We start from the raw sequence: 19538 nt of genomic DNA, 5'->3' as shown, positions 1-19538 counted from the left end.
GCACCGGCTGGCAAACTGGCTCTTGCGCAGTCTGCCTGGCAACGCCAATGGGATCTGATCGACTCGTGGAGGCCTAACCATCCGACCGACAGAGACTATTCGTTTTTCTCCGCCCTCCATGAGTTACACGTCCGCATCGATGCCTTCCTGTGCTCCCAGGATGTGCATGCAGAGGTGTGCCACAGTGAGTATCTCACGCGCACGATCTCCGATCATAACCCGCTACTTGTGCAGCTGCGCTGGTCGCAGTGCCGCCCGCGAATCCCTGCCTGGAAGCTGCGATCGAATGGGACACCTTCAAACAGTGGTGCGGGGGCAATGCATTGCGACGGCGTCGGGCGTTAGGAGGACCTTGCTAGAGGACATCACAAGGGAGGACGAGAAACTACGGGTGCTGGAGAGAGCGAGGCCTGAGCGACCGGACGCACATGAGGCCCTACTGGAGGCGCGGGAAACGGTGGCGGTGACGGTGGAGCGCCTCCGGTGCTTCGACAACAAGGCCTATCTCACACGTGCGCACTCGGAGCGCGATAAGACAGGAGCTCTTTTGGCCTGGCTGGCCGATCCGGCTCGCCGCAGCTCGGTTATCCTCGAGCTCAGAGATCACTCGGGAGTGGCGCGGTTTGACCAGCAGGGGATCAATGAGACATTCTATGATTACTACACAGAGCTTTACCGTAGCAGGGTTCTGCCTTCGGTGGATGAATTCCAGGGTTTCCTGGAGGGTCTAGATTTGCCGGAGCTGGGGGAGGAGGACGCGAAGCGGCTCGGGAGCAAAATTGAGGAAAGGGAGGTGAGGGTCGCCATCAAGGGTATGGCAAGGAACAAGACGCCGGGCTCCGACGGGCTCCCAACGGAATTCTATCTTACCTATGCCGACCTCCTTGCGCCCCGACTGACGTGGCTTTACAACGAGGCGAAACGGCTGGGCAGCCTGCCGGTGACCACTGGTGAAGCGCTTATCGTCCCATTGTTAAAACCGGGCAAACAGCCGTGGGACAGGGCGGCGTATCGTCCACTGTCCATGCTCAATCTGGACTATAAGATTCTGAGTAAAATCTTGGTAACGCGCTTGCTCCCCCATATGTCCACGCTGATCCACGCGGACCAGTCCGGCTTTATCCCGGCCCGCAACACGGCGCTCACCGTGCGACGGCTCCTACATGTGTTGGAGGCTGACACCTATGACGGCGATGAGGCGGTAGTGTTTGCAGTCGACATGGAGAAGGCCTTTGACAGCCTGGAATGGCCTTACCTCTTTCATGTCATGCGCACGCTGGGCCTAGGCGGGGGCTTCGTGGATTGGACGGCACTGCTCTACCGGAACGCGACGGCGAGGGTCCGAAATGGAAGAGTTATCTCTGAGATGTGTGTGGTGGGCAGGGGCACCCGCCAGGGGTGCCCTCTCTCCCCCCTATTGTTTGCCATAGCAGTCGAGCCCCTTGCGGCCCGAGCCCGGTTGGGACAGGCATATCAGGGGCTGGATGTCTATGGACAGATGCACCACATCGCATTGTATGCAGATGACCTGCTGATGTTCTTGGCGGACTCGGCTGATTCTCTGCGTGGGGCTAAGTCCCTCCTTCAATCATTGAGCAGGGTGTCAGGCCTCCGGGTGAACTGGGCGAAGTCCTACCTGTTCCCGACCCGCCCACGCAGAATATGTCCTCAGTCCACGGAGGGGGTGACGTGGGAGGGGGTGACGTGGGAGGAGAGGAGTCTTCGCTACCTAGGCACCTCGATCTTCCATGACAAGGCAGATATCCTTGAGGGAAATATTGGGTCAGCAATCAGGCTCACTAAGGTGAACTTTGACTTTTGGAGCTCGCTCCCATTGTCACTAATGGGGAGAGTTGCGCTCCTTAAGATGGTGACCCTGCCACGACTGCTTTATTTTTTCAGGACCCTCCCGGTCTGGATCCCGGCGAGCTACTTCTGGCGGCTGAGATCGATGGTGATCGGCTTCCTATGGGGGGCGGGCAGGCGCAGGGTGGCGCACAATACACTTCTCCGTCCTAGAGCGGAAGTAGGACTAGCGGTGCCAGACTATGAACTATACTACCTGGCGGCTCAGCTGCAATGGCTGACACAATGGGTCGCGAGAGCCAGGAGAGGGGAGGACGGATCGGGGGAGCTGGCGGGACCGGTCCAGGTGTTATCCCGGATCGTTCTGGGACTCCCGGTGGGAGATTTCCACCTCACCCAGGAATTTGTGACGGCTCGGAAATGCTGGAATAGATATCGCGGAGGGGCCGTATTGCAGTCCCATATGCACCTGAGATCCCGCTCAAGCTGTGCGGGGCACTACCGCATGGAGGTTCATGGCATCGGCTGGAAAGTTGGGAGCTGCAGGGGCTGACGTCCATAGGGGACCTCTATGAGAACGGGGTGCTGCTGCCTTTTGACCTCTTGAGAGACCGCTTTGAGCTGGCGGGGGGGACTTCCTCCTTCATGCGGCACTAACGACGGTGATCCGCAAGCACTGGAGATCGGGCATGACGGAGCCACCACTGTCTCTGGGCTGCCAGTACGTGGTGGTGATGGCGGGGACGTTTAAGGCAGTCACGTGCCTATATAGACGCATGGTCTCGGAGACTGTTGCCCCCACTGTTGTCCCTGAAGGCGAGATGGGAGGCTGACCTGACGACAGAGATCCCTGAGGAGGCGTGGGCTGGCATAGTGGAACGGGCCCGGAACGGGACGCACAACGCTAGGTTTCAGCTGGAGCACTTTTATGTCCTGCACAGGGCCTACCTGACCCCTGACAAATTGCATAAATATTTCCCGACCCATCCGGCGGCCTGCCCGCGATGCCCGGCAGACTTGGCTGATTTCCAGCACATGTTCTGGTTCTGGTTCTGGTCCTGCCAAGAGTTGGGTTCCTTTTGGCGGGAGGTAGTGGATAACCTGAGGGAGGTCACGGAAAGGGACTTGCAATTCACCATGGCACACTGCATCCTACACTGGTTCCCACACACATCAAAGAACAAAATTACTAGCAAGTTTCTGGACCTGGGTCTACTTTTAGCGAAGCGTGCCATCACATCCCAATAGAAGGCGAATAGGGGCCGCTCTGTGGAGAGATGGAAGGCTGAGCTTCACAAATGGGCCCGTTGTGAGGGGGAGCTCCGTATGCAGTCTGCGCTTCGGGCAGGCAATGAAGCGGCTCTTGAGAGGACCAGGGCGTGGGAGAGATTGGCCTTAGACCTCACACTTTTGGACCTGGATGAGGAAGACACCCCTGCGCATAGCCCTGCTCCGGCAGAACCACCGCCTGGTGGGATGGTGGCCTAGTCTCCCCCCCCTTGTTTCCCTACTTCCTACGGGATGACGGACAGTTTTTATGTTGATTGCTCCTGATGGTCTGCTTCGGGTATGGATTAGTCGGGATGAATGCAAACTAGCACTGATGGTACTCTGACACGCCTGTGGGGGGTGGGGGGTAGAGATAGGGGTGGGGGAGTAGATCTAGGGGAGGGGAAGGGGGTAGGAGGGGTTGGGAGAGATGGGCGGGAGGGGGGTTGTTGTCCAGGAATAGAGAAGAGGGCCTACTGGGTCTGCTGAGACATTGCGTACATGGATGGGAATGCGAGGACCGAAATGCAGCCCTGCCATTTCCCGAATGACTGGTCATCGATGAGCCATGTTGTATTCTCCAGTGCAGAACTTTCCCCGTTGCTGCACCGCTCGACCTCCGGGGTGTGAGCTAAATGGCTGTGTAACACATGAAATGGAGGTTCATATATATAATGGACAACGGCGGGAATGGCACAAATGAGATGATTGTACCACCTAATTTGCTGCAATAAAAAGATATTTACAAAAAAAAAAATAGTACATATTAGGAAGCACTCATGCATTCGGTATCAAAAACTAGAAAATAGAGTATGTGAAAAACCCACTCATCGAGGTGCAAGGAACAACTAGGGCAACAGAAGAGGTAGATGGGCCACCCTCATTAATACAGTGAAACAGGCAGTGTCAGGATTCAGGGCCGGACTGGGAACCAAAACTGGCCCTGGCAAAGTGCTTGGCCGGCCCCCCCGCCCCCCGGGCGGTAGGGGGGCGAGCGCTTTGCCAGGGCCGCTTTTCAGCTGATTTTGTTACAGGGCCAATTTTGCAACCGGCTCTGCAACAAAAACGGCCCCCACCCTTGCGGCCGACCGGGGGATTGCCCGGTGCCCATAACGGCCAGTCCGGGCCTGTCGGGATTGAAAGCAGCACAAGAACACGCATGCGCCACTAACCTGAATCCGAGGGCCAGCAGAGACGATATGTTGATAGTCCTCCCAACTCCCTTCTGCACAATACCCAACCATGGAGTTATCACCAATATCTGAGTATGTACAGAAGGGCGCCGTGAGGTGTACTTGCAATGGGGCGTCTGATGCTCCCTTTGTATTCTGATCGGGATATACCCACGAAGGCACTGGTATCGATATACTGCAGGGGAAGGAGAAGACAGAAAGGAGAAGATAAGTACCGTAACCTGTGATTGGTTGAACTCTTTTTCCCCCCTTGTCGCTAGACTCACCGACTTCTCCACACCTGGTGCCGTGAAGAAACAAAGAGAATGTTTGTGACGGTATGGGGAATCTTGCCAAAAGTACTGAGAAGTTACTTTTCACTTCTCTGTATTAGTACACCTCTGATGCAAATATTAGGTTCTATAGCTCTCTACACACGAGACGTTAGATATACACGCCTCGTATAACCACAATGCTTCTTGTGGGGAGAATGGTTCCAGAGGATTAAGGGTTCTATTCCACTTAAGTCTATTTAATGTAGACTGATAAACCTCAAAGTAAAACAAACAGAAAAATGTGCACTCCGCACTGGATAACAAAAAGGTTAGACAGGTTACACAAGGTAAACACTGGAGGCGAGCCCGCACTCCACAGGTATACTTGCGATGGTTGAAACCACGGAACAACAGCAGGATACGGCTTGTATCTCTCGAACCCACAGGAACTCTGACCTCGCAGGCTCTTCGTCGACGATGCGGGACACAGGAACTCTGACCTCGCAGGCTCTTCGTCGACGATGCGGGACACAGGAACTCTGACCTCGCAGGCTCTTTGTCGACGATGCAAGACACAGGAACTCTGACCTCGCAGGCTCTTCATCGGCGGTGCGGGATTCACCATCCAACACTATGGAGAACCCGGAATTGGATTGACAAGCACTGTACTGGTCACGGGGAGGAGTTTATATAGAGTCCACCCCTTTTCCCGATTTCCAGCGTCGCAGGGCCTTCTGGGACTTGTAGTGTTTCCGTAGTGGATGCGTAACACAGAGTCATTTTCTCCCTGCCGCGACGGCTATGGTGATCGCTACAGGCAGTGAGTGTTATTTGTACCAATGTAACAAATGTGTTTGATAGAATCAGACCAATGATAGAATCAGCACAAATCCCATAAGCAGATAATGCAATATTCATGTAAGGTACATGTTGCTAGAGTGACACAATATTATCGGATGATCAACATATTAAGAATCATTGCATGTAAATCAAATAAGAGAATATTGTCAAAACATCATACATACAAATACACAGTAAGGTCTCCATGAGATTAAACAGTGAAAACGGTTACAGAACTATAGAATTAGCATCATCTATGTATTACCACCCCTGAGGGATGGTTTTCAGACTTGTTCAATAATTTGCCACTTGATGTCATTAGGGAATGGTTGAATTCCAAGAAATGTAGTACCAAAGCAGCAGTGAGAGTCTTGTAACATATGCAACTCTTGTGCTGCTACATGTGTGTTTTGACTTTTTGAGTTGTCTGCCCCAGATAGATTAAATTACAGGGGCACCAAACCGCGTTCACACATTTTGAGAGTTGCAGTTGGCATGATCCCTCAGATTGTGAACAATATTTCCATGGGTATGCTTCAACCCATCCAGAGATTAAGCAAGCAGATGCTCATGAGAGCATAGTCTAGCCTTTGCAAACTGCCATTGTAGTGAAATCTCCTTAAGGGCTTGTAAACAGGCCTTCTGATTTGTTAATATGATTAATTAACACTACAATATACTGTCCCTGAATATTTATTTGGCAAACTACACACCTTCAATAGCTAACAACAATAACAGTCTCCCTAGTTATGACTTTCAAAAAGGTAGTATATCCATAGATTCACATGTCCCATAAACAAGTAGTTTTTTTACAAAGTTTATTAATTTTACTAATACATGTAAAACATTAATGTAAATAACATGTAGAGATGACGCATAGAGTAAAATCATCATAAAATCCACAATAGACAGTGTGCAATTACAAACTTCGACACAATACATAAACATAAAACAGCAAGTCAAATACATTAAAAAACAACAAAACTGAAATAATAATATTGTACACAAAATATACAATACAAGTGATTACAAGCGCACAGGAAATGTGCCGATCTACAGTCAGTCATTTCTTTGAATTGGAATTTTTGCTTCCCCATTCCAGTTCTGCTGTAACAATAGCAAAGTTGCACGCATGGCAGTTGCTCCGTTATACTCTATTATATATTAGTGATGTTGCCTTACCATAACTATCTTATCTCTTGTTGTCCCTACATACGTATGTAGTATGTATTTTTATTGAGCCCCTCTTATAGCACTGTGAGGAATAGTGCTAGTATTCAGGATTGCTGTTGGCCACCACCCTATTTGATCTCTCAATGCCCTGATGAAGGAATTGGCAAAAAGAATTCCCACCTCCGAAACGCGCGTCGGCGCATTTCCTGTGTACTTGTAATCACGTGTATTCTATATTTTGTGTACAATATTATTATTTCTGTTTTGTTATTTTTAATCTATTTGACTTGCTGTTGTATGTTTGTGCATTGTTTCGAAGTTTGCAATTGCACTCTTTCTATTGGTCTATTGATCTTGATTATGGGGCTTCATAATAATTGTTGTCCACTATTGTGGATTTTATGATAATTTCACTCTACACGTGATCTCTACATGTTATTTACATTAATGTTTTACATGTATTGGTAAATTTAATAAACTTTATAAAAAAAGTACTTGTCTATGGGGCATGTGAATCTATGGATATACTACCTTTTTGAAAGTCATAACTCGGAAGACTGTTGTTAGCTATTGTATTTCCCCTGCTCTCCATATTAATTTGTTTCAGGTGCCCTCTTTTGTTTTTTACAAACTACACACCTTCTACACAAATCTACTGCAATATTTTGAAACTTTGTATTACGCCACTATTTACTAAATGTCCTGGTCATTCCATTTCTTCCTATATCAGTCTGACAATTCAGGTATCGGGTCATTTTCTATTACATCCAAACAGGCAAAACATATATGTATTCTGGAGTTACATATACATCTTGGTAGTTCTTTTTAAAACTTGGCATTTCCCACCTTTTCCTTTCATCAGCTGGCACTTCCTCCCGCAGGTTCCTCAGCTAACTTAGTGATGGCTGCATTGACTTCAACAAGAAACAGTTTACATTTTCAACAAGATTTTCACATGACTTATTTTGTTTTCTCTCTTAAATCACAACTATTTCACCAAGTTTCACAGTCTGCTCTTCAATTGCACAATAATGTACCACCAGATCCGCATAATTATTGCCAAGTGTGACCTTGTCCTTTTTAGCCTTATGGGCTGCGTACTTAACTACTGCAATATTTTTGGGCAGTTGTATTGCCTCCAATAAGTCAAATACATAGGAACCATTCCAGATGGGAGTGCCAGATGATGTGACCACAACTGTTCAAAGTATTTGACCCCACCAAAATTAGCTGTTTGTATATATTATCACACTCATGTCTTCTGTCAGACAACAAGCTCTGGATAATGCAATTAACTCTATTACTTGTGCTGATGTTATTTCTGGCAGATGTGAGGCTTTCAAAAATTTCTGAAATGCAAAATACTGCCTAGACTGCTTTCATGCAACACTCTGGTCTCTCAGACAAGAGCCATCAACAAACTCAGATCAGCCATTTTTAAAGGAAGTTCTTTGATATACAGACTTGAATTGGTACATAACTCTGTGATCATCATCATTTCTGTCCTCGTCTTCATTGCTCTCTCTGAAACTGGAAGCAGTGCTGCAGGATTAGAAAAACTACACTTCCTGATTGAGATGTTTTAGCTGCCAGTATGATTTGTTGATCTCTGGTCAGATGACTATCCATCCGTTGCTGAGTGTTAGTACGAGTCAGCAAGATCTCAACTTAATGTGGAATAAACAGAATCAATGTACATCCCATACCAATTTCTTCACTTTGTTCAATTACAATATAAACTGGTGTAGGAAGAGTTACAGCTACTTGATCCAAAATAGCTGAGAGGTAGACTATTGATCCCATAGCCACACCATGTTTTTAGATCAAAACTGACAATGCACAGTTGCAACTTAAAGGGCAAAAGAGATCAAACATTTTTGTCATAACCAGGCATTTCAATGGTAGGTGCTTTGTATAATTTCTCCCTCATTTCTTGAAAGGCGTCTAAACATTTGTCATCAAATGGTATGGGTTCTTTGATATCACTGAGAGTGAGCCTTATTGAAGGCTTTGCACTCAGAGAAAAGTTTGGAATCCACTGATAGCAGTAGCCAACAATTCGCAGAAACATTCTCGCCTTCATCTGAGTAGTTGGAGAATTCATCTTCAGAAATGCAGAAACACATTCTTTTGAGACTTTCCTTGCTCCTTTCTGAGTTTGATGACCAGGATAAATTACTTCTTTCTTACAATATTTCATTTTAGTTGGGTTAACTTTATGACCATGTCCAGTTAGATGATTTGTGTTGAGTTTACATACTTCCTGTATCTTTGATGCCAGCAATAAGTTATCAATATACTGTACTAGCACGGATTTCCGGGGCATTCTCAAACTTTCCGAATCTTTATGTAGAACCGGACTAAAAATATGCACCAGTGGAATACGACACTAAATGAACTTTCTGGAATTGGAACACAACTTGACTGTCCTCATGCAGAGAAATGGAGAACAACGCTTGCCATACGTCAATTACTTTATACCATCCTGTATCTGTTGGAATTTGAAACAAGATTACTGCAGGATTTGGTCCCTCTGGACAACATGACATCACTATTTTATTAAGCTTGTATAGGTCCTTGCACTAATCTCAATGTACTTGTTTTTTTAATGCCAGTCACTGGAGAGGTGCAAGGATTACCACATACCTCTCACAGTACTCTCGTTATATCATCTGACACCCTATTCTGAAGTCTGCTTCCTTCTGTTCCCCTAATCACCCTCCTTCTCATCTTTTGTTTCTGTGACAATTGCAGGATAAACGTTCACTTCCTCTATCATATCCCCCTCCAGTATCTCTTCAGATGATCCCTCTTGTTTTTTACAATCAACTTCAGGACTATCCCTTCAATTTCACCTGGTTTTTCATTTACTTTCTTTGCTATGGCCGTTCAATCCCATTCATTCAAAGCCCCAAATTGTGTGGGCCTAGCCATTGATCTTAAGTTGTTCACTGTCTCTCGCAAGATATCTAACTTTCTAATGTTAAAGATACCTTGTAAAGGAAAATGCAATTTCTTGTCACCAGAGGTATATTCATGCCAATCTCGAATCCATGTATAGTATCCAATATACAACATCATCTTGTATGCAGGGGAACCCTCTGATGTTATTTTCCTACCCTCCATAGCAGGTACACTTAGAGCTTTATTCTTATTCAACACAGCACACATTATTTCCCTAAAAATAATACAAATACTGAACAAAGCAAGCTAGCAATCAACAATCAATGCCAACGTTGCTATGCCACAGGTCACCCAATCACTGCACGGCTTCGACAGCTACAAACCAACCAATGTTAGTGCAACTGTATGCAGACATCTCACCAATCCCAACGTGGCTCCTTGACTGACTAACCAATCATAGCACAGCTTCTACGTGAATGAGAAAAAATATAAACCAAATAAAATAGTGTCTGCTTAATCTAAATGAGTGAAAATCAGCAAATTAGAAACTAAGAATTCTCACAAATCACAGAATTAGTTATAGAATCATTTTCCACATCATCTCTGATCATACTTACTGAGTCACACCGATTCAGACCCCCAGTCCAGCAGAAATATACCCCAGTTGAATTATTCACTCCTGTGCTCTGAAGAGCAATTATCACCAACCTAATTAAACATACAAAACCTGGGAAAGAATCTAGCTAGAAAGAACTCCCTATCTGTGTGTATGAGGTGCCTCGCAAAGCACCCTACCTTAGTGCAGACAAGTTCAACAACAAACATATCTAGAGATCTTGGATTTCGATGAATCCGATAACCAAACCAAAAACAATGTAACCAAAAACTTCTCCAATAGAGTTTAGGACATAGACAAGTACATCAAAATTACAGTAATCAAATCACCAATAGAACCCACAACCATTACAGCATAAGCAAAAAGCTCAAATTCAGAAAGAAAATCTATAACAGATTACAATTTCATTAACTCTCGCCAGAACAGTCTCAAACACACCAAAATCACTCTGTCCTATTCATACTTATGCTCCTTTTTATTCAGGAACAAAAGCAGTACTGTCCAGAGCAACAAAATCAACCAGGAAAATTCACCTCAGAAAATCTGCAAATCTAGGGACAGGACAAAAATGAAGTGCAAAAGCAAAGAGGAGGTGCTCTCTCTCATCTTGCAACCATCCTCTGCTACTTCAAATTTGTTGGCATACCGAACCCCAAAATTTAGACACCCCACAAAAACATAGACGTTCCTAAATTTAACCTCTTCTGGACACCAACCATTTAATGAATCGGTGACGGTGATGCAGAGCTTCTCCGGAAATAATTTCTAAAATCCTCATCACCTTTCCCTGAAGTCACAATTTACACATTTACTCATCAGTGGGGCCCATAACACTGAAACCACTTACACACTTTCTCTCAACTTCATGGATTGGTGGGATTCAAAGGAGTGCAGCTGGATCATAGCGGAGTGTCTAAATTAAGCTAAACTATTTATAATATGTACACCTGCAGTTTAAATTCATTTACCATGGTTCTAGTATTAAAACAATTTATTCAGACACACCACCATTCTAATTTGGATGGATCATGCTAGTAAAAATTAGGCTAAGGATGAACAAGACCAGCTTAATTCTTCATTTATCTAATTTTTATTTAGCAAAGATTCTTTGTCATGACTTATTATATTCACGCAATTAGTAAAATTTAATTCAGGTTAATTAATATAAAATTCAAACATTTAATTCTATTAAGTGAAAGCTTCAGAAATAAAACATTTATTTTAAATTCAAAGGACACTGATATTAGAGAAAAGACATAATAGTTCCCAAACTTTTTCTCCTATCTCACTAACTATCAACCTCACCTAAAGACTCCGTTCCCATTCAGGCTAAGTAAAAATTCTAAGGGAAATAGACAAAGTTCTTACACATCAGGATTCAATCAGCATTTCAGCAGCATGTCAGGATACAAAGATGACATCGGAAAAGAGAGTTTTTTTACTTCATCGAAAAGCCTTCTTTTATACCCTTTTTACTAACTAAACTATCAAATTTTCTGAAACATTTGGGGTCTCTGACAAATTTGATTGGTTCTTCCAAGGGGTGGATAAGCATAACCTCATCACTTCATTATTTGACTTCCGCAGCATCAGCAAAACTGAATATGGCCATTGTCTCTGTAATGTCCATTTCATTCGTGTCCTTAAATTGTAATATTCACTTCAGTTCTCACGGTTTCAATACGGACTTCCATTTTGTTGGCAGTCATTCAGGGTTTCAGGACATCCTGTCCTTGACCCATCTGGTACAGCTAGAGGCTTCGCAAGCTCGCCTGCAGTCTATTTCACAACTCTGCTCATGCTCAGTGCATCTCAAACTCGAGTTCATGCAAGCATCCATTTTTTAGTAGGCCTCAGAGGCCCACACGGGAACTATTATAGAAACAAACACAAATAACAGTTAATTATTGAATTAAAACCCATTCTGTTTCCCTCCCCCTTAACTAAGGTATCCCTGTTAGTTATTACCTAGCAAATAAAGCCACAATTATGCGTGATTTACTTACCCATCTTCATGTTTTTGCCACAAAGGGACAAACACAAAGCACATTTATGCCGCTTTTGGTTAATTTAAAGCTGCGTATTAGTTTAGGACATGACAAAATCACTTTATTAGTTAATTATGGTTGCAACATAAGCAGAATTAGTTTCCCACGTGTACGTGTGTAGGTGTAATTTTATTCTAAGTTGATTAGTATTTCAAACCATTCAATTAGTTCATGTTACTGTTATGAGAGAGTGACTTGACGAGGGGCATAAAAAATGTTGTTTCTACCCTCGCTCCATCAACAGTGTTAAACCTCAATTTCATGAAGGAATGTGTCCTCGAGATAAGGCAGCACCTCCCAACAGTAGAAGCATTGCAAAACAGTCATTTAAGATAAAGTGCCCACTCAATAATTTAGTGATAAACAAAAGTATAGCTAAAACATTTATTACAACAAAAAAAATAGCAGAGAACAAATTGTTTAAATCATGTGTCATAAAGGTTTCTCAGGAATTAAAGCAAATACACAAAATACAAAATCAAAAATGATTCTAAATCCAAAATGAGCAGCAAAATCAAGAGATAATCAGTCAGCTCCCACAGTAGCATAGGAATGATCGCCCCAGAGTTCTAAAAATCAGGAATAGGAATTTTATACACTATTTCTGCATTTTAAAGTATCAAAGCTTTGAACTCACAGTGGCATGATTGAAAGTTTTATTTCTTCAGCAAATCAGAACACCACATTTTTATAGTCACGTTACCTCAACAGCCACGCACGATCCCACTAAATACATTTTAATTCTGCACATTACGACCTAATGTTATCCGGCACTGACAGGAAGTACTTAAATGGACTACATCAGAATGTATGAATAAATAGTTGACTGCCCGCCAGGGGAAGGTCTTTGAAAATAGCAACATTTTGTGATCAAGCTTCACTGTGATCATCAAAAATAGGAATATACAATATCAACTGAATTAACCCAGCTTGTCTCTGGGTGCCTATTCTCTGTGGACAGCCTGGGAAGCGAAATGAGCAGGGGGCCAGAGAAGGGAGGGGTAGGAGAGGAGAAGGCATCTGTGTTTTCTAAAATGGAGACAACAATTAAACATGGGGATTTAAATGTGTTTATTTGTCAGAAATTTTTGGGAATCTAGATAATTCAATTGAAATAATAGATGTCATGTTTTAGAGATTATAAGGGATTTTCTACTTCAAATTATTCTTCCTTGTATAGCTTTGCTTTTCTTTCTTTTTCCTAGATCACTTGTGTGGCATTCCTATTGTATTTTAAATATTTTGTGTTTATATTCATGTTTATAGTTTCAGTCTGTGTTAGTTGAAACTATCCCAAGTTAGTCATAGTTATATGTTGAGAGATCCATTCAAAGAGACCAGTCAACCTTAAGCCATCCATGCACATACTGGGACACATTTACAAGCTTCCATTCGCCCATCCCTACAGTCATGCACCCTTAGACTAAGGAACAAGCAGGCATTCATAGAGAGTAAAATATCTACGAGTCTGATGGATATAAGGACAGCATATCTATAAAGAACTACAGCCTTAGAGGCACTTTTGCACACACTTGTCCAGAGACACAGAGGCAATCACGCACACACACAACATTAACCCTAGTACATTCATGCACAGAGAGAAGCAGGTACACATGTCACTGGACCACCACAAAGGCATCCAAGAACATGGATGGATAGGTCGAAGAGTGGATGAATGAATGTGAAGATTTCTTTTTGAGTTGACTTCATTCAATGGATGGGTAAATGGTAGGATGTAGTGATCATCAAATAAAAGAGTGAGTTGATGGATGCTTGGATAAGTGTCCTATTGATGCAGGTGGATGATAGATATGAATGGCTGGTGTGGGTGAGGACAGTTAGTGAATGGATGGATGAAAATCTAGTAATTAGAGAGAATTAGTATTAAATAAGGAGGAAAGGAAATACAATATGATGAGGGACTGGAGCCTTGTAATTTTAATGCTCCATATTATCATTATTCATATGTGCTCGATGTGGAAAATGTGAATCTGTGTGTCAATGTGTGGCAGTATAACAATATAACAGAGACAATTTATAATCAAAATGGAAACAATGTATTACTTATGAGATTACTTAATGTGTGATCAAGATGTTTTTAACATTCGCCTTACTGCACAGAGGCGTCAGGTTGATTAAACTTTAGAGTTTTCCAAAATGTAATATTTTCTTGAAGGATGTTCTCACATTTTCTTTTAAGTTCTTTTAGGTTTGCATGTGTCTTTTCAATCTTGCTGATTGAAATAGTCTTTTGTTTTAAGCTGTTTTTAAAAGCTAAAAAAAGAAGCAAACTAACCCTTTTGAGGCTAAGCAGAGTGCGTTTAAGAGACTGCTTAAGCGACTTATGGTTTGAACTGTGTTTGGAAAGTGTATGCTGCACTCGTTTTTACTAGAAATACTGATTTATTCAAGTGTGCGAAAAGCAGTATTTTAAGTGTTTTTAGATTTAGATTTGGGCCTTACCTGCTGGCTATTCAAAAGGCCCTGAAAAGTGTGGATTGAGCCTGATTGTATCCAAGGAGATTCTGCTTTAGGAGCAGAGCTCAAAGTCCCTTGGCCTCCAGCCTGTGCTTCCCTGATTCGCCATCTAGCTCCCAAGCAACCCTGAGTCCTCCTCCTCCCACACCTGCAGGATGTTAAGGCCTGTGTAGGGAACCCCAAGACAGCTACCTCCATCTTGTTGCCCCAGCCTCTCTTTGTCATAAACAGTACAATGATCAAAGAACAGAAAAGGTGGTAAGAACATGAACTTTTTCCTGTGTATTCTTGATTATTTACAAATTGCTGAATTGTTTACCTGTGACTGCTTAAATTGAACTCTTGTTTCTGTGCAATCTGTACTTTTAAAACTGTTTGCTTTTCTACCCGTGACTGTTTAATTTTTCTCCTATTCTTCCCTGCACTGTGCTTAGGACAGCAGGGACAACCATGAGCACCCCTTCCCCTTTGTGTCTATAAAAGTAACAGGCATTTGCAATGCAATTGGTCTTGCATTTGTGAAAATTGGAGCTATTGACATTATAAATGACAATTGCGGAATTATGGGGGTTGGATTGAAAATGTTAGTTGTGGAATTGTGTGGCGTGTAATAGTGTGGTGCAGAGGGGATTTGTGTATTGGAATTATGTGGCATGGTGTGCAGTGGAATTATGCAGTAATTAAGTGGTATTAGGTGTGCTGGAATTATATAGCGTGGGATTTTGTGCAATCACTGGATGTTAACTCCTTGGATGCTCATAACGAGGTCAGCTCGTCATGAGCCATGGCGCTCCGGTGCTCATGACCAGCTGAGCTCGTCATGACCACGCCCGTTCCGTTGTTGGGCAAATTCCCCTGCTATGCTGAGTGTTCCATGAGAGGTGATGTTTTGCTTGCGGTTTGCAAAAGTAGAATGCTCCGGTAGTTTGCTCTCTAAATTCTCAACCCCATCTCTCACTTGCCTTATGCTTTGTACAAATGTAGTGGTAGAGTCTTTCACAAAGACAGTATCTATGTCCTTGTAACTGATTGTATAACACCTCGACAGCACGCATTATTTTATGAAATAAAAACAGTAAGAACTGAAACTCTTTGTTTTGTAGTGTTCTAATAAAGCCATGGGCCTCATTCTGACTTGTGTGATCAAACTCATCATTGGCTTCTATGGTGACAAAACATTTCTCAAGGCCCTCCCTATTTTCAAAGATTAGGTTGACTGTACGAATGCTAAGGTTCCAACCAATTTTCTGTATGTTTAGCATTTCACTCACCACTTACAGCTTATAACGTTATTTAATTCAAACACTGGATGAACATGTTTATTTGAGGTTTAATTCAGGAAAAAGCAAATACTCATAGGGAATACAGGTTTATGTAAAACGTGCAAAATATAAGCAGGAACAATGGCATGGGCGCAAATTCAGGGTGGCGAGTGTAAAAATTCAGGACAAATATTCAGGACAGGATGTCAAAATTCAGGACAAGAATTTGGTGCAACAGGTATGTTTTGCAGACACATCAGTGGATGTCATGCAATAGTATATAAATAAATAGGCAAGGAACATAAGTACAAGTCACTTATTCTACCCCGTCACCGCTCCTTCCCTGTCATTTCCCCTGCCCCGTCACCGCTCCTGCCCGTTCACCGCTCTTGCCCGGTTACTGCTCCTGCTCATGCCTAATCACCACTCCTGCCCGGTCACTTCTCCTGCCTGGTCACCACTCCTGCCCAGTCACCTCTCCCGCCCGGTCACCTCTCCTGCCCAGTCACCTCTCCTGCCCAGTCACCTCTCCTGCCCAGCCACCTCTCCTGCCCAGTCACTGCTCCTGCCCCATCACCTCTCCTGCCCAGTCACCTCTCCTGCCCAGTCACTGCTCCTGCCCCGTCACTTCTCCTGCCGCGTCACCTCTCCTGCCCCGTCACCTCTTCTGCCCCGTCACCTCTCCTGCCCAGTCACTGCCCCTGCCCCATCACCTCTCCTGCCCAGTCACCTCTCCTGCCCAGTCACTGCTCCTGCCCCGTCACCTCTCCTGCCCCATCACCTCTCCTGCCCCGTCACCTCTCCTGCCCCGTCACCGCTCCTGCCCCATCACCGCTCCTGCCCCGTCCACCGCTCATGCCCAGTCCACGGCTCCTACCCATTCAACGCTCCTAACCATTCACCGTTCCTACCCATTCACCGCTCCTACCCACCAAACTGCCACCAAGCCACACCGGGACACACCCATGGACCCTTCACATGCTACTCCTGCAAGTTTGACTGCACCAAGAGCCACACCAAACCGACAAACACCAAACGGACATCCGACACTAACCACCTAAAATGCATCCTGCTCAACACCCGCTCGGTCCACAGACACGCCATCGACCTTTGGAATCTACTAGACACCATTTCTCCGGATGTCGCCTTCCTAACAGAAACATGGATGAACGCCTCATCTGCTCCAGACATCACCATAGCCATCCCGGACGGCTACAAGATCATCCGAAAAGACCGCCCCATCCAAACAGGAGGAGGCATCGCCATCGTCCATAAGAACTCCATCCGCATCTCAACCAACTCCGACGCCAACTTCACTATCGCCGAACACCTTCACTTCCAGATCCACACCGACCCCAACACAATGCTCAGAGGCACCCTCCTCTACAGGCCTCCAGGACCCCGTACACAATTCAGTGAAGACATCACTGACTTCATCACCCCACACGCCCTCCCCTCCGAGGACTACATTCTACTGGGAGACTTCAATTTTCACCTGGAAAAGAGCAACGACAGCAACACCACCACCCTTCTGGACAATCTAGCCAACCTCGGACTCAAACAACTAGTAAACGCCCCCACCCACTACGCAGGACACACACTAGGCCCTATCTTCACCTCCAGCAAGCACATCTCCTTCAATCACACCACAGCCCTCCACTGGACGGACTACAGCTGCGTTCACTTTAACTACAAAAAAACCACAATCCACATCCACCCTCAACCTACTCTGCGAAGAAATTGGAACAAAATCACCATCGACCAGATCTCCACATCGCTTCTCCAAAACACCCCTGCCTATTCGTCGAACCCTAAACAAGCAGCCAGTAACCTCACTCAATGGCTAACCCACAGTGCCGACAACCTAGCTCCCCTGAAAAAACGTCAAATCAAGATAGGCAGTAAAAACGCCCCCTGGTTCAACGATGACCTCAAGAGCTCCAAGAAACTCTGTCGCTCCTTGGAAAAAGCCTGGAAAAAAGACTCTAACTCCATCACCAGAGACGCCTTCAAAAAAGCCACCCGCAGACACCACCAATTGATCCGGACAGCCAAGAAATCCGCACTCAAAGACCGACTAGACAACAACGCCCACAACAGCAAGGAACTATTCAACATCGTCAAAGAGTTTACCAACCCCACCGCCAACTCCAACGACATCACTCCCTCTCAAATCCTTTGCGACTCCCTAGCTTCATTCTTCCACGACAAAATCGCCGACATCCATAACAGCTTCAACAACCATCCCGAAGACCAACCCTCCCAACCTACCCCCAAAGGCAAACCCCCCTCGAACACCCTTTCTGACTGGAACCCAATCTCCACTGAGGACACCATTCGCCTGATGAACTCCATCCACTCAGGATCCCCCACAGATCCATGTCCCCACCACATCTTCAACAAAGCAGACTCCATCATCGCACCTCACCTCCGAGGCGTCATCAACTGCTCCCTCAACTCCGCCACCTTCCCGGAAAGCTAGAAACACGCCGAACTTGGCGCACTTCTGAAAAAACCCACAGCCGACCCCACCGAACTCAAAAACTACCGCCCCATCTCGCTCCTACCATTCCCAGCCAAAGTCATCGAGAAAGCCGTCAACAACCAGCTTGCCGCCTTCCTCGAAACAAACAAATCCCTCGACTCCTCACAGTCCGGCTTCCGAGCCAAACACAGCACCGAAACCGCTATCATCGCAGCAACAGATGACATTCGAACACTACTGGACAACGGAGACACAGTCGCCCTCATCCTCCTTGACCTCTCTGCAGCCTTCGACACAGTCTGTCACAGCACCCTTATACAACGCCTCAACAACGTCGGAATACAAGGAAAAGCACTGGACTGGATCACCTCGTTCCTTGCCGGAAGAACTCAGAGAGTCATCCTCCCACCGTTTAAGTCAAAAGCCACCAAAGTCATCTGTGGCGTACCACAAGGATCTTCACTCAGCCCCACCCTCTTCAACGTATACATGAGTCCCCTCGCGAGCATCGCACGCCAACACAACCTCAACATCATCTCCTACGCTGATGACACTCAACTAATCCTCTCACTCACCAAAGACCCGAACACCGCCAAAACCAACCTACACGAAGGAATGAAAGAAGTAGCCGAGTGGATGAAGCACAGCCGTCTTAAACTGAACTCAGACAAAACAGAAGTCCTCATCTTAGGTACTTCCCCTTCCGCATGGGACGACTCCTGGTGGCCAACGGCCCTAGGAAAAGCACCCATCCCAACAGACCACGCACGGAACCTGGGCGTCATCCTGGACTCCTCACTCTAGATGACCAGACAAGTCAACGCCGTTTCATCTTCTTGCTTCAACATTCTCCGCATGCTCAAAAAAACATTTAGCTGGATCCCCTCCGAAACCAGAAAAACGGTCACCCACGCACTGGTCACCAGCCGCCTGGACTACGGAAACACCCTTTACGCCGGTACCACCGCAAAACTTCAGAAAAAACTCCAACGCATCCAAAACGCCTCAGCCAGACTCATACTAGACATCCCGCGTAGAGACCACATTTCCGGTCACCTGAAAGACCTCCACTGGCTCCCCGTCAGTCAGAGGATAACGTTCCGCCTCCTCACCCACGCACACAAAGCACTCTACGAACTTGGACCCGAGTGCCTCAACACACGACTATCCTTCTACACCCCCTCCCGCCAATTACGCTCTTCCAACCAGG

At 45.4% G+C, this 19538-nt stretch overlaps 1 protein-coding gene across 1 annotated transcript in view; it reads left to right on the top strand.

Annotated features, from left to right (window-relative positions):
* The first annotated feature begins 286 nt into the window (after positions 1–286).
* Positions 287–19538, top strand: part of LOC144773958 (ecto-ADP-ribosyltransferase 5-like) — a 147479-nt gene continuing 128227 nt past the window's right edge. Inside the window, exon 1 of the mRNA XM_078659010.1 lies at positions 287–793. Coding sequence (XP_078515136.1) covers positions 287–793 — 507 coding nt within the window. The remainder of the gene's footprint in view (positions 794–19538) is intronic.

Source organism: Lissotriton helveticus, chromosome 8, assembly GCF_964261635.1.
Source record: "Lissotriton helveticus chromosome 8, aLisHel1.1, whole genome shotgun sequence".
NCBI classification, from domain to species: Eukaryota; Metazoa; Chordata; class Amphibia; order Caudata; family Salamandridae; genus Lissotriton; species Lissotriton helveticus.
Note: the sequence above shows the minus strand (reverse complement) of the source record. Positions and strands in the feature narration are given on the sequence as shown.